The following is an 18386-nucleotide window of genomic DNA, read 5'->3' on the forward strand; positions in this document are numbered from 1 at the left end:
TGTAATAATTTAATAATTTCCACTTTTATGTAATAGTATACACTGTCGTAATTTTTTATATTTGTCCATTTTTACTTTATGTATTAATTGAATAATTTCCACTTTTTCCACTTTTATGTAATAGAATACACTGTCGTAATTTAGATTTATTAGACCTAAAACTAGAGAAAGGAAATAAGAGAGAACAACAGTAGTAAAAACAGAACACGCACGCACGCACGCACGCACGCACGCACGCACGCACGCACGCACGCACGCACGCACGCACGCACGCACGCACGCACGCACGCACGCACGCACGCACGCACGCGCGGGGCAGTCGTGGCCTAATGGTTAGAGAATCGGACTTGTAACAGGAAGGTTGCGGGTTCGAGTCTCCGGTCCGGCAGGATTCGTTGGTGGGGGGAGTAAATATCCAGCGCCTCCTCCGCCCTCAATACCACGACTGAGGTGATTCCCTTGAGCAAGGCAACGAACCCCCAACTGCTCCCCGGGCGCTACAGCAATATGGCTGCTCTGGGTGTGTGTTCACGGTGTGTGTGTGTTCACTACTGTGTGTGTGCACTTGGATGGGTTAAATGCAGAGCACAAATTCCAAGTATGGGTCACCATACTTGGCCACACTTCACTTCCACATTTATATAAGATACTGTTATGGGTTAAATAATATTAATAATTATACATTTATTAATAGTAATAATAAAGGAAGCAACATTAATGTTTACATTGTTGATTATGAAGAAGCCATTTCTTAAAATTATACTTCAAGGAGTTAAACAATGTGCATTCTCTAATTGTTTGTGGTACAAAAGTCCATTGATGTGATGATCTGAATGAAGAAACAGCTTGACCAAAGGAGGTTTTTCTACGTGGAATTATGCCTAAAAATGACAGAAACCATCTTTGGGAAAACATTTTTGTGTAATTTGTGTAAAGTGTAATTTGATTGTATAGTTTGTTCCACGTCCCATTACATTTCATGGTGAGGGCGGGGGTTATGAGCTATACTGGGATCAACCACCTGAGGGCGATCGAGACGCGTCGGCTTATCAGGACATGTGCGGCAGGCTTGGTTGTTACCTAATCATTAGTGTCTTGTAAATGATTCACATGACACAGGTTACCGTTAATGAACATATTTTGTTTTTTAAAATTCTAAGCAGAACAGAATGGCATAGCATATTTGCCTCCATCATTTGCCCCACCAACGCAAGGAAACCTCAAACATGGGTTTTAAAGCTGCACTATGTAACAGTTTTGCAGTAAAATACACAAAAAACACTAGGCCAGTGTTATATATTTTGTTCAGTTGAGCACTTACAATATCCCAAATGTTTCCAACTATTTGTAAATGGTGAGATGCTATTTTACCCGAGGAACCGGAACGTGTGAGGGCGTGGCCTGTTGATGACATCATATCTGCGTTCCCCTCGGTTTCTGGTGTTATTCTGCAGAAACGCTTTCCTCTCACTGCAGTGTGAACAAGTGTCATAGCAGCGGCGAGAGAACGCACAGAGTAACGCCATCCCATCATCAACACACTCAGATGTGTGTAATATGATCAACAGAGCTGCGTTACCTCACACTCATGAGCGGAGGAAGTGGCGACTGTGGCTTCATAATAAAAGTCCCGCTGCTCGTGAGGCGTGTGTTGCGTTGATCTTATGATCAATGGCTCCAGCGGTTCCTCAGCTCCACAACACTCGTCCTGCTCTGCTTCACTACAGTAACGTTAATAATCACATCATCAACATGATTTCTGCCTGAGTCCTATCCAGATTCTTTCCCACCGGCTGTGAGGTGAAGACCACATGTCCCAAGATTCTGCGCTCAAACGTGCCGTCATCAAACTACGCCTTTGTTTTGAATAGACGACCTCTAGCGGACGGAAAAGTTACATAGTGCACCTTTAAAGCTACATACACCCACACCATTACATCGTGTAAGGCTTCAAGTTAAGATGGAATGGTGAATTGGCTCAGTGTTATGAAATCACAAAATTGTAATTAAATATGTTAATATGCTCAGCGGCATCATTTTTAAAGTTCAGAACTGATCGGTTTGATTAGCATCGCCTGATTAATACTTACCCTCTTAATTCCTATGGGAGCAGTAAGGGTGTACTTAGTTTTTCATACGTATTCTCCATTTTTGGCCTAGTTGTGGTTAAATAAATAATGACACTGTGTAATATGTCATGTGTTGATGTTCATCTAAAGTTGTTTACCTAATTTTAAGACCTGCCAAGGACCAGATGATTTTTATTATTATGGTTAGTTGGTGTACTTTCTTTTTCATATGACTGCATGCTGTACAGTTGTGTTCAGATATAGACTGTATACTGGTCACATGCAGATTTAGTTTGGGTTTGTTGTATTTCTGTAGGATGTTTTTTAACTATTTTCCTCTTTCTTTTGAGCTTTCGTTCACAGAACAAAATATGTTTATGAGTGAAGCATAGAGTATAGAGTATTCAGATGAGTATGGCAGTATTAAGCCACAGCTACACACAGCTGCCCCCTAGTGGATCTAGTTAGAAAACAGAACTAGCACATGTTTGTCATATTCATTTCCCAGTTCCTAAAAAAAAAATTGCCACCTTTTTTACGCATGTATTAGTTCATTGTAATTAGCATCTGCAATTCACATTTTCTAGTATGTCTTGTCATGCAAGTAATCATTATATAAGAAATATGTGTGTTTTATAACATAAGCTACTGCCCTCTGCTGTATGTAGACAGAAATGAAAGCTACAGCAGTAATGAAGCATTTATTCTTATATTCAATCATTTAGCAGACATTTTTATCTCTAACTTACAAATGAGGAATATTACAGCATAAACAATTCATAAACAATATCAGCAGTGCACAGTTCTAGATGTGCATCATCACATAAAATATAAAAGAAAATCTCTACAAATTAACATTTTTCTAAAATTGTATTAAGAATAATAACAATATAATATAAATGTATTTATTCATTCCAAATAAAATAAGAAGTACAAAAGGTTATCTGTATAATCACTTAGATTTTTACAGTAAAAGTTTGGGTAACACTCATTTATTAAGTAAGTGCATTAACTAACATAAATTATAATGATAAATATATTTGTACAGCATTTTATTATTATTAATAATAATGTTCATTTAGTTTATTTACAGATACAACTTTGGATTTTAATAATGTATTATTAAATGTTGAGATTAACAATACCTAAGATTAATAAATGCTGTAGAAATGTAGTTCATTATTGGTTCATGTTAACTAATTAAAGTTAACAGATTAAACCTTATTGTAGCATGTGACCAAAATTTGTTCTTCTCTCTTCAGAAAGTCTTCTGGTTATTTATGCATCTGTGTAGTCGTTGCCCGTATCAGTTGTGGTGGTGTTGATGGAGTCTGTGTTAACAAAAGAGCACACAGAGTTCACTGGGTTAGTGTGTGTGTGTGTGTGTGTGTGTGTGTGTGTGTGTGTGTGTGTGTGTGTGTGTGTGTGTGTGTGTGTGTGTGTGTGTGTGTGTGTGTGTGTGTGTGTGTGTGTGTGTGTGTGTGTGTGTGTGTGTGTGTGTGTGTGTGTGTGTGTGTGTGTGTGTGTGTGTGTGTGTGTGTGTGTGTGTGTGTGGGCATGTTTTCGTGAAATATCAGGACACAAATGTGTATAATGACATGGGTATGACATGGGTATTACAAAAAGAGGGTGAAATATGAGGACGTTCCCCATGTCCTCACTTTTCAAAATGCTTATAAATCACACAGAATGAGTTTTTTTTCACAGAAAGTGAACTGCACAGTCTCCTGTGAGGGCTAGGTTTAGGGGCAGGGGCAGTGTGTGTGTGTGTGTGTGTGTGTGTGTGTGTGTGTGTGTGTGTGTGTGTGTGTGTGTGTGTGTGTGTGTGTGTGTGTGTGTGTGTGTGTGTGTGTGTGTGTGTGTGTGTGTGTGTGTGTGTGTGTGTGTGTGTGTGTGTGTGTGTGTGTGTGTGTGTGTGTGTGTGTCCTGGAAAACCACTGAAGCTCAAGACTGATCAAATCCTGAAAACAAACCTGTCAGAAACACAGTCAGGACAGTAAACCTCATCAAATATTAATGCCAGAATTGTCTTTAAAGCATTGCCTGTCAGAATGCGTCTCACACCAACAACTGGTGTGAAAATTTAATTGCAGGAACACAGGAAACTATACCGAGCTCTGACTGTAGACATAACGTGTGAAGCCATTACAGTCGTCAGCAATAAGATTGAGGAAGAGAAACTCTGTTCATTCACTTCATCTGTATTCAAGTCTATATTTGAGCTTCTTGTAAGGCATCTTTAGCAGCCAAAAGAGAGGATGATTGAGCCAGTAATGATAACAAAGCATTTTGAGAAGCTCTCAGCATATTTGTATGAATTTTAATTTATAGATTTTGATCTGACTGTGAGTAACTGGTGAAACACACACCTTTAGCTTTCTCCTGATGGCGATCACGATCACTGCCACAGTCATGATGACGAGAACAACAGCAATGGAGGAGGAAAAGCAGATGTAGAATAAAGAAACTCCTTCCTCATGATGATCCAAGAATGCATGGAAATGCAATGACAGGCAAAAAGAAGTTTAGGCTTATATACATTTGACAGACACATACAAAATATCAGCTGTATTATTACTGTGCATTTTTAAATATCTAATTATACATCCCAAACATCAGCAGATGAGGAAGAAAGAAAGGTAGAGAGAGGAAGACAGATAACAATATTTTAAAATGGGAAAATGCAAACGCGTGGCAATATTGTTTCATCTAAACTTCTATAGCAGAGATGTATTTGTTTTACCTGACCGCTTGTAATTGTAGGTCTCGCTGCTCAGGTTCTTGACTCCTCCATCAGAATGAATCTCATGCACACAGGTGAAGGAAGCAGGTGGACTCACACTGACCGTAAACACACATGTTTCCATATCTAACAAAGTGCATCTTTCTATTTCCTTGGTGTAGTTCAGTTCACTCTCCACAGACAGCCGCATCTTCATCCACCAACTGTATCTCGTTGCAGTCATTTGGTCAAACTTACACAGCACTATCACACTATCATGCTCTCTGTCCTCCATCTTTCCGTACACTGTGATGTTCGGCACTAGAACATCTGAAACACAACACATCAACATGCTGGAGAAATGTGAACATGTTACAAATATCTGCAGCTAAAATTGTGCCAAGGTGCAGTGCCCTTAATGCACACTAAACCCACACTTCGGATCAATATTGAAGGCTAAGTGTATCCCATCATGCATTATGTTTGGGAACTCATGTACCCCCGAAATCGCGAGATGTCGAGGAAAATGTTGCACTGTAAGTTAAATTAAGGATATATTACATATAATTTGGTAATAAAACAAAGTGTTGCACATTTTGTGCAAAGATGAGTAGGCTATGTTATACAACATTTGCAACTGCTTTTTATCACTTAATTAGAAGCTTAATGTCTTTTGTTAGTTACATATTGACTACTGAACGACATTTAGACGTTTATTTTAAAATGTAAAGTATTTAAAAAAAGCTCTGTAAACACTTGCATTTTTACAACACTATAAGTGTCTCCCATCCTTTGAAACTGCATTGATTTGGACCTTCAACATTTTGGTTGCCATTGAAGTCTATGATGGGGAGAAAAATCCTGGAATGTTTTCCTCAAAAAACTTAATTTCTTTTCGACTGAAGAAAGAAAGACATGAACATCTTGGATGAGATTGGGGTGAGTAAAATATCAGGAAATTTTCAATTTGAAATGAACTAATTCTTTAACTGATTTGAATCATATAAATTGATAATGTTCTGTGTGTATGCCATAGTAAAGAGATGTGTTTTAAGTCTAGAGTGTGTCTGCTTCCTGAACAATGCTAGGAAGAGTGTGTTCCAGAGTTTAGGAGCTAAATAGGAAAAGGATCGACCGCCTGCAGTTGATTTTGATATTCTAGGTATTAGAGCCAGAGTAAACTGAGAGTAAACCATTCAGTGCTTTGTAAGTAATAAGTAAGATTTTAAAATGTATGCGATATTTAATAGGCAGCCAGTGCAGTGTTGACAGAACTGGGCTAATATGGTCATACTTCCTGGTTCTAGTAAGAACTGGAGCTGCTGCGTTTTGGACCAGCTGGAGTTTATTTATTAAGCAAGCAGGGCAACCACCCAGTAGAGCATTACAATAATCTAACCTTGAGCTCATGAACTGTTCAGCATTTTGCATTGAGAGCATGTGCCGTAATTTATATATATTTTTAAGATGGTAGAATGCAGTTTTACAGATGCTAGAAACGTGGCTTTAAATGAGAGATTGGTATCAAAGAGCACACCCAGGTTCCTCACTGACGACGACAGAGCCGCCATCAAGAGTTAGACAAAACATACTTTAATAATCAAGTGTGTCAAAAGGAAGCAAGATGATGCCATGCCGTTGTTTTGAGGAAAGTAATTCCTGTGTATTAGTTTATTAAAAGACAAACAATGATTAAAAAAAAAAACAATTTGCCAGAATCACTTCAACTTAAAACATCCCGTATGTGAGATTAGGGCTTTTTTTGTTATTATAAATTGTTATTATTTCAAGGACCTTTAATACAGTTAGAAAATGAGAAAACTAGAAGATTAGATAATACTTTCCACATTTCCTTCATCCGACATCTCAGAAAAGTATTCATCGTAAACGTAGTAATCATGCTGTCCAACAAAGGCACATAAAAAGCTCATGAATAAAATAAAACATTATTTTCTACTACAGTAAGTCTAAGCCAGTGCTGAGAAAAGAGTGCATACAGTTAGGGTTAAAAACCTCTTGAGTTTGTTCAGTAGTCATCCCAAAGTCTGCCTCCTTACATTTCACTGGATAAAACAAATAACAATAGTTTATTTTAAATATATGGTTTATTACCCGCGCACATTATGAAGTAAAACACGAGATAAAGCGATGAACTTATGTAAAGCTTATAATAACTTGCACGTTATTTAGACTACATTTTCTTTATTACATGCAATTTGCTGCAGGCAATTCAATTGTCAGAATATTAGAGTAAACTAGCATTAAAATGTATCATGAATAGTGAGATGACATTTTAAAATGTTACAAATATCTACAAGATAACCACCAACACTAAATGAATCATTGAGGCTGTAAGCTCATTACTTTGTTTGTCACTTTACTTGGATAATTTGAGTAGCTCACTCTCTATTTGGATTTGTAGCAAAAACATATTTTGTATAATTATATATCTAGTAATCTAGACAAGGCTTTGTAGACATGTGCATTTCCAGCATACTATTCAAGTTACATTTACTTAATATTTACTGCTGGATTTGGCTGATGCAATGAACACTTTTCACATGGTGATGACATTTTTTCATATTGCAACATAAATCTAGCAATTTTTTTCATATTGCATATTTAAGGAGATTTTAATAACAACGCTGTCTACATCAGGTGTGACCGTTGTTGCTTCGAGGATGTTTGCTGCTTGAGGGGGTTTGTGATTGGCACAAATATCAATTTCGATCTTGATTCAGTATCAATTCGTACGTATACACTGTGTACAGAATTATTAGGCACGTTGATTTTCTGATCATATTTTTTTTCCAGGCACATTTGACCAATTCAAAAACACAATAATCCTAATAACTACTATTAATTTAGTATTTAATAATGTATAAATTATATATAATTGTTCATGAAGGCTGGAAATGAAAAACACCTTATATTCAGGTGTGCAGAATTATTAGGCATGTTTTCTTTTACAGATAAATTGAGCCCAAAAAGAGATTTAACTCTTTTAAAAAACTTAAAACTACAATTATTAAATGCCCATGAGAAGGATGCAATACTAATGCAATACTAGACATTGCAGTTAAGGCATGACCATTGGACAGTGAAATGCTCGTTGGGTCAGCAGGATCTGACAAAAACATGTGGCGGAGAAAAGACACCTGTTAACTGCAAAAGAATGAAGAATTAAGGTGAAGAATTAAGTGTGAAACCATCAGGAACCCTTTAGTCTCCAGCGCCACCCTTTTCCAGAGCTGAACCTACCTGGAGTCTCCAGAAGTGCAGGTGTCAGGATCTCAGAGACTTCAGTTAGGTAAAGAATCCTAAAAAATGACTCCCACTAAATAAGAATCACAAGCTGAAGTGTTGTAAAATACATGAAGACTGTTTTGTTATAGGCTTTATGGACAGGTTGAGAGTGACTCTTGAAGGACCAGCACCACATCCTCTTGCACCACTGTTTGAAGAACCCAGCTTCTAGAATCTGGCAGTAAGTTTTGGGAGTTCATTTTTAGTCCATCTCTGCAAAGCTTCATGATGTACTAAAATTAACTCCCAAAACCCGTATTCTCGTAAGTTTATAATATGCCATTGAAAATACATACGGGTGAGGGTTTACATTTACATTTACATTTACATTTAGTCATTTAGCAGACGCTTTTATCCAAAGCGACTTACAAATGGGGGCAATAGAAGCAGCTAGAGCAGTCGAAGGGCAACAATATCAGCAATATGCAAGTGCTGTAACAAGTCTCAGTTAGTCTAGCACAGAAATATACATGTTTTTTTTTGTTTTTTTAAAATAAATTAGACAGACAGACAATGAATAGAATGATAAGTGCTATTGGTTTGAATGCGGGTCGCCATGTTGCCCCTCCATCTTGAAAGTACATTAACCAAAGAGGGACATTCCCGTAAATTCAAGCTTGGCCTTTTAACACTCGATGGCTCCGTGTCGAATGTGGACGAGGTCGAACTGGAAGCCATGTTAATCTTGGACTAAATCGGCCACCGTAGGAGTTAAAACCAAATCAGAATTGAGAGGAACAGAAATTAATATTCACTGGATGGTCATATACTTTTTCACCGCTAGATGGGGGAAAATATCACACAGTGGAGCTTTAATAGCAAGGGTTTATGATGTCACCAACCCGGGAAGAAGCTTGTTGTAGTCCAAACCGGCCGTTTTTGTAGGCAATAAACTTCCATAACTTTAAAAGACAATATCTCCGTTTGCATTGAACTTTCAGCGCTGTAACTTTGCAGATACTGTTTATAATCAAGCAGCAACATTACACACTTACTAAAGTTAAAAAAGTGAAATCGCATGCAACCACCCCTTTAAGTTAATCAGTAATTACTATTGTGTCCATGCTTAACTAATGCATAATTGTGAACAAGCAAATCATTAATTACTATTTTAACTAATGCATAATTCCGGATCCTTAAAATAAAGTGTTACCGAATTTTTTTTTTTCAACTGCAATACATTTCTCTAAACTAAATCGAATACCGTCAAAACAATTAAGGCATTTAAATCAGAATCATTTTATATGTCTTGATGTTGAGGTTGGTTGAAAACCACTGCTAAACAAAGTGCCTTTGGCGCTCCTTAAATAATAAATAGTGATGTTTCTGTAGTGAATAGTTGTGTTGTCTTACTTCTACAGAAGCCCCACTTTCTGTCCGTGTCATAATCTTTTACTGTGGCACACCACAGCCGACCATCACTCCTGCCATCCACAGTGCAGTCAGCGTACCACCGGCCATCAGACATAAAAGGGAACTGGCATGGCATCCCAAATGAATTACCACCTATAGTAGTCATCTCTGCAGAACATTAAGAACTGAAATTAGGGGTTTATGTGATCTGGAAAACGTAAATGACTAAGAAAGCAAAAGTATTTCACATATTTATTTAACATTTTGGCAGTCATAAGATTTTAATGGCTGTCCAAATTGTCTATCTGTTAGGTCAGGTGGACGTTTGGTCGTACCTTGATATCCACGGGAACACAAATTTTCTTTGGTCCCATAAATCAGCCAGCGACTCCAAACACCTGATCCGTTAAACAACATCACATTTGGCTCGTCATAATTTCCATAATTCAGGTGCAGTGGATATCCCTTCAAGCCAAACAAGGTCTCCTCTTTACATTCCCAGGTTTTTCCAGGGTCCGATACATTGCAGGGTAGAAGGATAACTTTGACCCAGTCTTTAATCTTCTTGACCCCCAAACAGAGACTAAAAGCGAGGCTGATGATTCGTGAAGAGGAAATCCATCGGAAACGTTGAGCTTTGAAAGATGCGTCACATGGCACAGCCTGTACCACAGTAGCACTCGCGGCATACACACATTTGTTGTGATCCTCGTTGTAGATAAGGAAGGTACCATCTGAATCTATGAAAAATGATAACAGACACTGTAATAGGCAGCACATATCATACTGTGTAAAGTTTACTAATAAACAAAATAGGAGAAAGTCAAGGTTACTAAATGTAACTAAGGTTTCCAGAGTGGGAACAAGTGTTAAATGGTTTTTATTAATCAGAATATAAATAAATCAAGTATAATCAATCTGAATATAGCCATTAATGTGAATAGATTATTCAGCCATTATAATCATGTATGCAGAGTATAATGTATAATCTGACTGTGTGCAGAGGCCTGTGTAGGAATAGAATGTGCTCAGAGTTTCCTGTTTTTACACTATATGGTGTATTTATATATATATGGTGAGGCCACTCATTTCCTATTCACTGCTTAAAAACAACAGAAAGGCAAAAAATATTTGATAAATATTAATATGGAATGCATTAGCCACGTCTTGGTAGATCATAAGTGAGTACAAATACAAACACAGTTGCTTTGCAAACCGACTCTGCTTTGTATCTCTGATAAGAAAGTCTATCATTTGGCAGTGAGAGTGACAGAAGCCGCAACACAACATTCTGAGTCAATCCTAACGGTTGAAAATGGACAAACCTAGCGATTGGGTTGTTTTAACCCAGCAGTTGGGTTAAACGTTTGCCCAACCTTCTGGGCCGTTTTATTTAACTCAACTATTGTTTAAAAATGACTATATGGCTGGTTTAAAATGAACCCAAAATAGGTTGGGAATATAAAATGACACATAATTACTAGAGGCAACAATAATAATTAATTATTAATAATTATTAATAATGCTCATTTATTAAACATGTAAGGAATAATTGACGACGGGCCGTTTAATTATTAGAAAAATAATGCACACCCGAGGTGGTGACATTTCAAAAAGTACACACTGTATTAGTGAAGCAAAAACACATATTTGTAGACATGTGGGGAATTAATGTGAGATAAAATAAATACTCTGAACCCCAAGTGGATTTACACAAACTGAGACCGTCAAAAAGTGTTTGGTTGTGCCTGCTCGCCCCTAATCATAGTTTCTCTCCCCATTGGAATAATAAATACTGTATATAAGGTATTTTTTAGAGGAAATTATTTGGGTTAAACAATTGATTAAAATGAAGGTGTTTTATACAATCATACTGGATTAATTCTTATTTATAATTTACCAATTGATCCAATCCGATATTCAATGGTATAAAATGCAATCTTTACAAACACACAGCAAAAAAATTATGTCCTTACAGAGAGTTAAAGAAATATAATTCACTTACTGAAAGCTGACCAAAGGACCAATAAAAGGATGTAAAGCAGGTTCATGCTGTCACAGATCAGAGAGCTACAGCTTTCTGAGACACTTGTGTGACAGTCACACTGACTTCCTCTGTCTTAACCAGAAAAATGATAGTGTAAAGATGATGCACTTCTCAAGAGATATTAATATTGTTTGCCAACTAGAGCTGACATAACGTTCGCTTCCTATTTGAGGAAAATAACATTAGCAATAGAATGATAGATGCACTGAGAATTAAAAGACTATTTCAAAATAGTGTTTATAATTTTAATATGCACACACAATATCTGATAAAGCTCTTCACAGTTTATATATAGTTACTTGCACATTTTTTCTTTGTAGTGATCTGGAAATCCGGCTCTGAACCATCAGCTCTGACCACAAGCTTACAGATGTACATTTTTAGGGACTGTCTGTCTTACAACTTAGGCCTTTAGTCATGTGAATATGCCACATTTACTGCAGCAGCTGATGCCACTATGAGCGTGAACCACAACAGCCACGTCCACAAGATCATTTAAGTTTAGATGAATTTCAGGCCATAGGATGTCATAGGTCACTTTCAAATGAGTGCGAGGTTATCATTTGCGGCTCAAAATTGTGTAAGCCCATAAGTATTTATCTTAAGGTTTATATATTAAACTAATTCTATAAAAAATTGTCAGTGCACTAAAAAATTAAAAGGTTCTATGGTTTTATTTTGTTATTACAATTTTTTAGAAAAGGAGAAGGCCGAAGAGATTTCTTATCCATTAATGCAGGCAAAAGCACACAGTAATGAATGGGTTCAACTAAACCATCAAAAGTATAAAATAGACTGACACACACACACACACACACACACACACACACACACATGTTGGTGCAACTACATTATGAGGACATTCCATAGACGTAATGGTTTTTATACTGTAGGGGAGCGCGGGAGACAAACATTCCTCCCCCCTCCCCATTTTGCCCTCTCCTTGCCCTGTTTTCAAGTCACCAAATGCAGATATACCAGTGATGATGTATCTTGTAAATCTATTGTTTTATCCCTTTCATGTTTGATGTCTTTTTAAAGGTCTCAGTGCGAATGGTAAAATGGTCTCAGTTTCACTGCAGTCACTAGTAGTATTAGAAAGATTGAAAACTAATGATAATTCAGTTCTCCTTTGAGGAGTCTCTTCAAAGATATCTGATCCACTCCCCCAAAACCAGGTGGGGGTGTTGCAAATATTTACAACCCTTTTGTTCTAGTTGGAGTATTTAAGCGAGGGTAACCAACTGAGGGGGGAATATTCTGTAGTCAGAACCCCCATGTGGGGGGGTCAGTGTCTTTGAGACACTGACCCAAACTGCATGTATTGTGCCAGACATGATGACTCTTTTAAAATATTTTTATATTGCTTTGCAATTGTGTTTTATGTTTTTACGCTGATCAGTTGTGTACCATGGATTCTTGTTTACTTATTTACTTTTCCTGTCTGGCCAAAATAAATGTTAATCTTGATTTATCTTGTATGATTCTGAAATCATTATTCTAGTATGGATCGATGTATACTCCTTTATTACCGCAAAATCTAGGGTTATGATAGATCACACCGATGACGCCACGACTGAAGCATGGGGCGCAGCGTGCGCGATATTCCGATTCCTCACTATCGCTGGATTGGCAAGTTGCAGTTCGTGAATATTACTAAAATTACACTTTTTGTTGAGTGAGCATGTGCAACCACTTAAAGGTAAAATATTCACTCTGCACCCTCTGACTAATTACAGAAGTAATCATTTTGTGCCCGTGAGCGCGCGAACCGGACGCGTCTGTCTCTCTGCGATATTGGGTCTCTCGATGAACGAATATGAAAACTAGGAAGATACAAAGAAAATCAACGATCTAAATTAAATCGCAACTAATCGTAAAATCAGCTGATAAACTCTAAATGTAGCACACTTTATCGAGTCACTTAGATTTGGAGTCAGATAAAATTATTAATGGAGTCAGATTTAAAATGAGATATCAATAAATTAAGAGAACTTCACCGACAGGCTGAAAAGGCTTACACGCAGAATTCCTTTTGACCAAGCCATTAGCATCCGGTTTTTGGGCTAAATGGATGGAAATTTACATTAGTGTATTTACTTCATATCAACACTATTTAGAGAAAAGATAGCGCCAAAATTTACAAAATCTTTGGAAGATATTACTGAACATTTATTTAACCATAGCAAAAGTACATTTCTTACTTAAAGGAGAACTCTTTTAAGTTAAGTTTTTCTTAACTTTTTTTAAGTTTAAATTTTAAATTTTTAAGTTAATCTTGATCGTTATACCTTTGTGAGTACTGTCTATAGAAAAAAAAAACGAACCGGATTGGTGCTTGCAACACAGAGCTGTTACAGTTAATGCCCAGAGTTCCCACTCAGCTAACACGGCAGCTATGGAGGCATATACATAAAGAGTGTCTTTGTGCCTCTTAACAGACATAAAATGCAATTAAAATGTCTGTCCAACATGAATAGGGCCTTACATGACAACGAGATGCGTTTAGCAACTTAGCCATTGTTTAAACTCACCGAAATAGTGTTTTAGACGGCTAGCTGTAGTCTCGCGCTGAAGTCCCGTGGGAACTCAGTTGTAGCCGGTAAAATGTAAATAGTCCAGGGGGGAGGAGCGTCGTGTGTGTGAAGAGTGATGATCGGCTCACAAGTGAAGAAGAAATGGTTCGTAACGCTTCTCCCTTCTGGACTATTTACATTTTTACCGGCTACAACTGAGTTCCCACGGGACTTCAGCGCGAGACTACAGCTTGCCGTCTAAAACACTATTTCGGTGAGACCATTGGTAGTCCATCCATAACAGATGTCAAGGAGTTAAACAATGTGCATTCTCTAATTGTTTGTAGCACAAAAGTCCATTGATGTGATGATCTGAATGAAGAAACAGCTTGACCAAAGGAGGTTTTTCTACGTGGAATTATGCCTAAAAATGACAGAAACCATCTTTGGGAAAGCATTTTTGTGTAATATGTGTAAAGTGTAATTTGATTGTATAGTTTGTTCCACGTCCCATTACATTTCATGGTGAGGGCGGGGGTTATGAGCTATACTGGGATCAACCACCTGAGGGCGTTCGAGACGCGTTCGAGACGCGTCGGCTTATCAGGACATGTTTGTAACTTAATCATTAGTGTCTTGTAAATTATTCACATGACACAGGTTACCGTTAATGAACATATTTTGTTTTTGAAAAGCTCAAAGCAGAACAGAATGGCATAGCATATTTGCCTCAATCATTTGCCCCACGAATGCAAGGAAACCTCAAACATGGGTTTTAAAGCTGCACTATGTAACTGTTACAAACAGAGGGAACACGGAGAACAGATGTAGGAAGTAAACAGAGTTTATTTGCAGAACCAGGAAGTGAGCGGATAAGGTGAGTGTCAGAAGTGCAAGTCCAGCAGATGGGTGATACTGTAGGGGAGAGCGGGCACAACCTAACGCTTTTTGACTTTCTCAGTTTGTGTAAATCCACTTAGGGTTCAGAGTATTTATTTTTTCCCACATTAATTCCCCACATGTCTAGTACAATTATGTGGTTGTGTTTCATTAATACAGTGTATACTTTTTTTCTTGATTTACCCCTTAAGAATGGAAGTGAACTGTGACAACATGCCCCATAGGTGGAGTACATTATAACATGTGGTGGGGCACAAAGTAACCAAATAACAGCTTAAAATGTTTCCTGATATAATCAAGAAACTAACTAAACTAAACTATTTTGTCAACAAAATACAATTATTAACTTTTTTAAATAAAAAAAAGGCATTTTTTTATCATTAAAAATAAAATCATTTTTCAGTTTGACTACAAACACGTCGGTAAATACAGCATAATTCAAAACATAATGATTAATAATTTCTGAACATGAACTCTCAGTCATTATTCACCCTATTCTCATGCATGGTTTCTCAAAAGAATTCATAAATGTATAGAATATAATGGCATATTTCTAATAGGGGCTCATTGTAACGCAGTGTTAACACACACTCCATCTGCTCCACTGGGATTAAACCCCGGCTTGTGTCTTCTGCTGTTAGATCAGCATTAAAGAACATCTCAACTGTTAAATAACAGATATAAAATTAAAATATTATTGGATTTGTCTTATTTTAAATAAACACAAAAAACAGAGATGAAAACTAAACTTAATTTAAAAATTTACTTTTGCTATGGTTAAATACATGTTCAGTAACATCTTCCAGAGATTTTGTAATTTTGGCGCTATTTTTTCTCTAAATAATGTTGATATGGCAACTAGTAATTATGTAGCAGACTTCAAGTGGTAATCATCAGGGCACCATGGAAACACGACCACACACACGATTGAAGTGATGGAAACACGAAGGGGTTTTGTTGTGTTCTTCGTTTAACACTTAATTCCCATAAAGGCACACACACAGAGTTAGATGTGTTGAACTTCTCTTTACTCGTTCCTTCTACACCTGCTCAGTTATATCGACATGCGCAGTACACCCCTGGTTCATACCAACTACACAAACTGTATGGGGGTGACCCAGACTGAACCATCTACTGCATATACTACATCCCCCTTCTTAAGCTTTGAACAAAGTGTTAATTAGACATGAAACAAAAAATGGTATGCTGTAGAATTACTAGTGTGAAAATAAACATTTACTGTAAAAAGCAATGTGAGCAGTGGTCTAGCATACTTAAGTAAGCACATAATCTTTGAACCGTGCAGGTCGTCTGATGGTGCGTCCAGCTCTAGTGCATTCAGAACCTCGCACAGCACTTTCCACGCTTTGGGGTCGTTCAGCTTGAACAGGTTCTGGAATCGTGTGTTTGCACAAGTCATCGTCAGTGTACATGGAACAGTCAGGTTGTGAATCAGGTTTGATTGACCTGTCCGGTCTGAGGTGGCGTCTGTTCCTGCGGTAGATTGTGCCCGATGTTGTGACAACATTATATGAGCGGGGCTCATCTCTGATACTGACAACTGTGGCTGGTTTCCACATGTTTTTGATTCTCGTGGATACTCTCTGTCCCCCTTTTAAGGCTGGAAGTGGAGCTGCCGTTCTGTCATACCAGCTCTTCTGCTGTGATTGGCGATGCTGCAGTGCTACCTGAACGTGTTTAGGTACAGAAGGTCGCAGGACAGCTTTGCTGGCTGGTAAGGTGGAACGTATGACTCTGCCCATAAGGATCTGGGCTGGAGAGTATTTGAGACCAGTGACAGGAGTGTTGCGGAGATTCAATAAGGCTAGGTGCGGGTCAGCACCAGACTGAGCAGCAGCTTTCAGCATCGTTTTGACAGTCTTTATGGCCCGCTCGGCCATGCCATTGGACTGAGGGTAGTTTGGACTGGAGTGTGTGATGTTGAAACCCCAGTCACGAGCAAATCGAGCCATTTCAGCACTGGCAAAGGGTACATGATCTGCGATCAGGATCTCAGGCACACCATGTCTCGCAAACACTGCTTTGAATTTTGCTATTAGTGAGCCTGATGTTTTGTCTGACAGCTGTAGGACTTCTGGGTATTTAGAGAAATAGTCCACTATCAGAAGAAATGGTCGCCCTTGAAAGTCAAAAATGTCAGCAGCTATTTTCAGCCAGGGTCCCTCTGGAACCGGATGCGGGATAAGTGGCTCCTTCTGATTTTCAGGAAAGCTCTCTTGGCAGCAACTACAGGCTTCTACCATGTGACGTATGGCTTCAGTGAGTCCTGGCCAGTAGAAGCATGATCTGGCATGTGCTAGAGACCGCTGTATACCCTGGTGTGCCGTGTGCAGTCGTTTCAGCACTTCTGGTCGCAGTGCACGAGGAATGATGATCCGATCATCTTTCAAGAGTAGCCCATCTATGCTGAGTGTCTTTGACTGGCCAGTAAGCTTGAGCAGCTAGTGGGACATTTTTCTTTCTGTCCGGCCATCCTTGCTCATGTAGTCGCCGTATCAGGTGAAGCTCAGGATCTGACTGTGTGGCTTGTTGGATCATGTACATGATGTTACCACTGAGCGCTTCTCCATTCATTGCATAGATTACTTTCCCTTCACTCAGGTCAAGACTTTCTGCTCCGTCAGACTGAATGTATGCCCTGGACAGTGTGTCTGCGATTAGCATTTGGTTACCTGGAGTGTAGACGATATGGATGTCATACCTTTGTAGCTGAAGCAACATTCTCTGAAGACGTGCTGGCGCTGCTCCGATGGGTTTGGAGATTATCGCTTCTAGTGGTTTATGATCAGACTGGACTCTGATGGGAACGCCATAAACATACTGGTGAAACTTCTTTAGAGCGAACACTATGGCCAGCAGTTCCTTTTCTATCTGGGCATAGTTCTTTTCAGCCACAGATAGTGCTCGTGAAGCATACGCTATTGGTTGCCGTTTCTGCATCAGTGTGGCTCCCAGACCATCTTTTGAGGCATCTGCCTGTACCTCTATAGGCTCTTTTGGGTCAAAATGTCTGAGAACGGGAGCCGTTGTTATGGCTGCTTTCAGCTGTTCAAGTGCTGACTGTTGTTCAGGGTGCCACTGCCAGGCTATATCTTTCCTTAGCAGCAGTCTGAGTGGTGCAGTAAGGGTGGCTTCGTTGGGCATGTATTGTACAGTGATGTTCCTGTATAAAAAAATGAGAATTACTGTAATTTGTCATTAATGATATAATCCTTAAAATAACAGTCAAGTTGTTTATTTAGATATTGTTTGTAATTTTACATCGTTTTAAACATAATTCAAAATTACAAGAAAATACTGTAAAAAACTGAAAACTGTTTTTTTCTGTAAAATTAGGATTATTTTTATTGGTTGCCTTATTTTTATTGGTAACCTTATTGGTTGCACCTACATCTATTGTGAGTGGTGGATTTCAAACCTCAAAACGCCCCTCTTTTGCAGCGTGTTAAAGT

The 18386-nt window shown here is 38.3% G+C and overlaps 1 protein-coding gene across 2 annotated transcripts; it reads right to left on the minus strand.

Annotated features, from left to right (window-relative positions):
* Positions 1-2606: 2606 nt before the first annotated feature.
* On the minus strand, positions 2607-11560 carry LOC307132359 (macrophage mannose receptor 1-like). Of its 2 annotated transcripts, none has more exons than XM_079826607.1 (6): positions 11456-11560; positions 9786-10190; positions 9451-9618; positions 4813-5121; positions 4439-4539; positions 2607-3400 (listed from the first exon to the last, which is right to left on the minus strand). In XM_079826607.1, the coding sequence occupies exons 1-6, from the start codon at positions 11499-11501 to the stop codon at positions 3344-3346; spliced, it is 1086 nt and encodes a 361-aa protein (XP_079682733.1). In that variant the 5' UTR covers positions 11502-11560; the 3' UTR covers positions 2607-3343. The 2 variants fall into 2 exon arrangements, with proteins under 2 accessions (XP_079682733.1, XP_079682734.1); XM_079826608.1 differs by having other exon boundaries at positions 2756-3400; positions 4916-5121; positions 11456-11539.
* Positions 11561-18386: the final 6826 nt, after the last annotated feature.

The sequence above is a fragment of the Gobio gobio genome (assembly GCF_949357685.1).
Source record: "Gobio gobio genome assembly, chromosome: 10".
Classification (NCBI taxonomy): domain Eukaryota; kingdom Metazoa; phylum Chordata; class Actinopteri; order Cypriniformes; family Gobionidae; genus Gobio; species Gobio gobio.

Coding starts and splice junctions, on each gene's coding strand:
- LOC307132359 (XM_079826607.1), bottom strand. CDS start 11,501: ATGAACCTGCTTTACATCCTTTTATTGGTCCTTTGGTCAGCTTTCA. Junction 5,122..9,450: donor AAAGTGGGGCTTCTGTAGAA/GTAAGACAACAC, acceptor GTTGTGTTTCAG/ATGTTCTAGTGCCGAACATC. Junction 4,540..4,812: donor CTACAATTACAAGCGGTCAG/GTAAAACAAATA, acceptor ATCATGAGGAAG/GAGTTTCTTTATTCTACATC.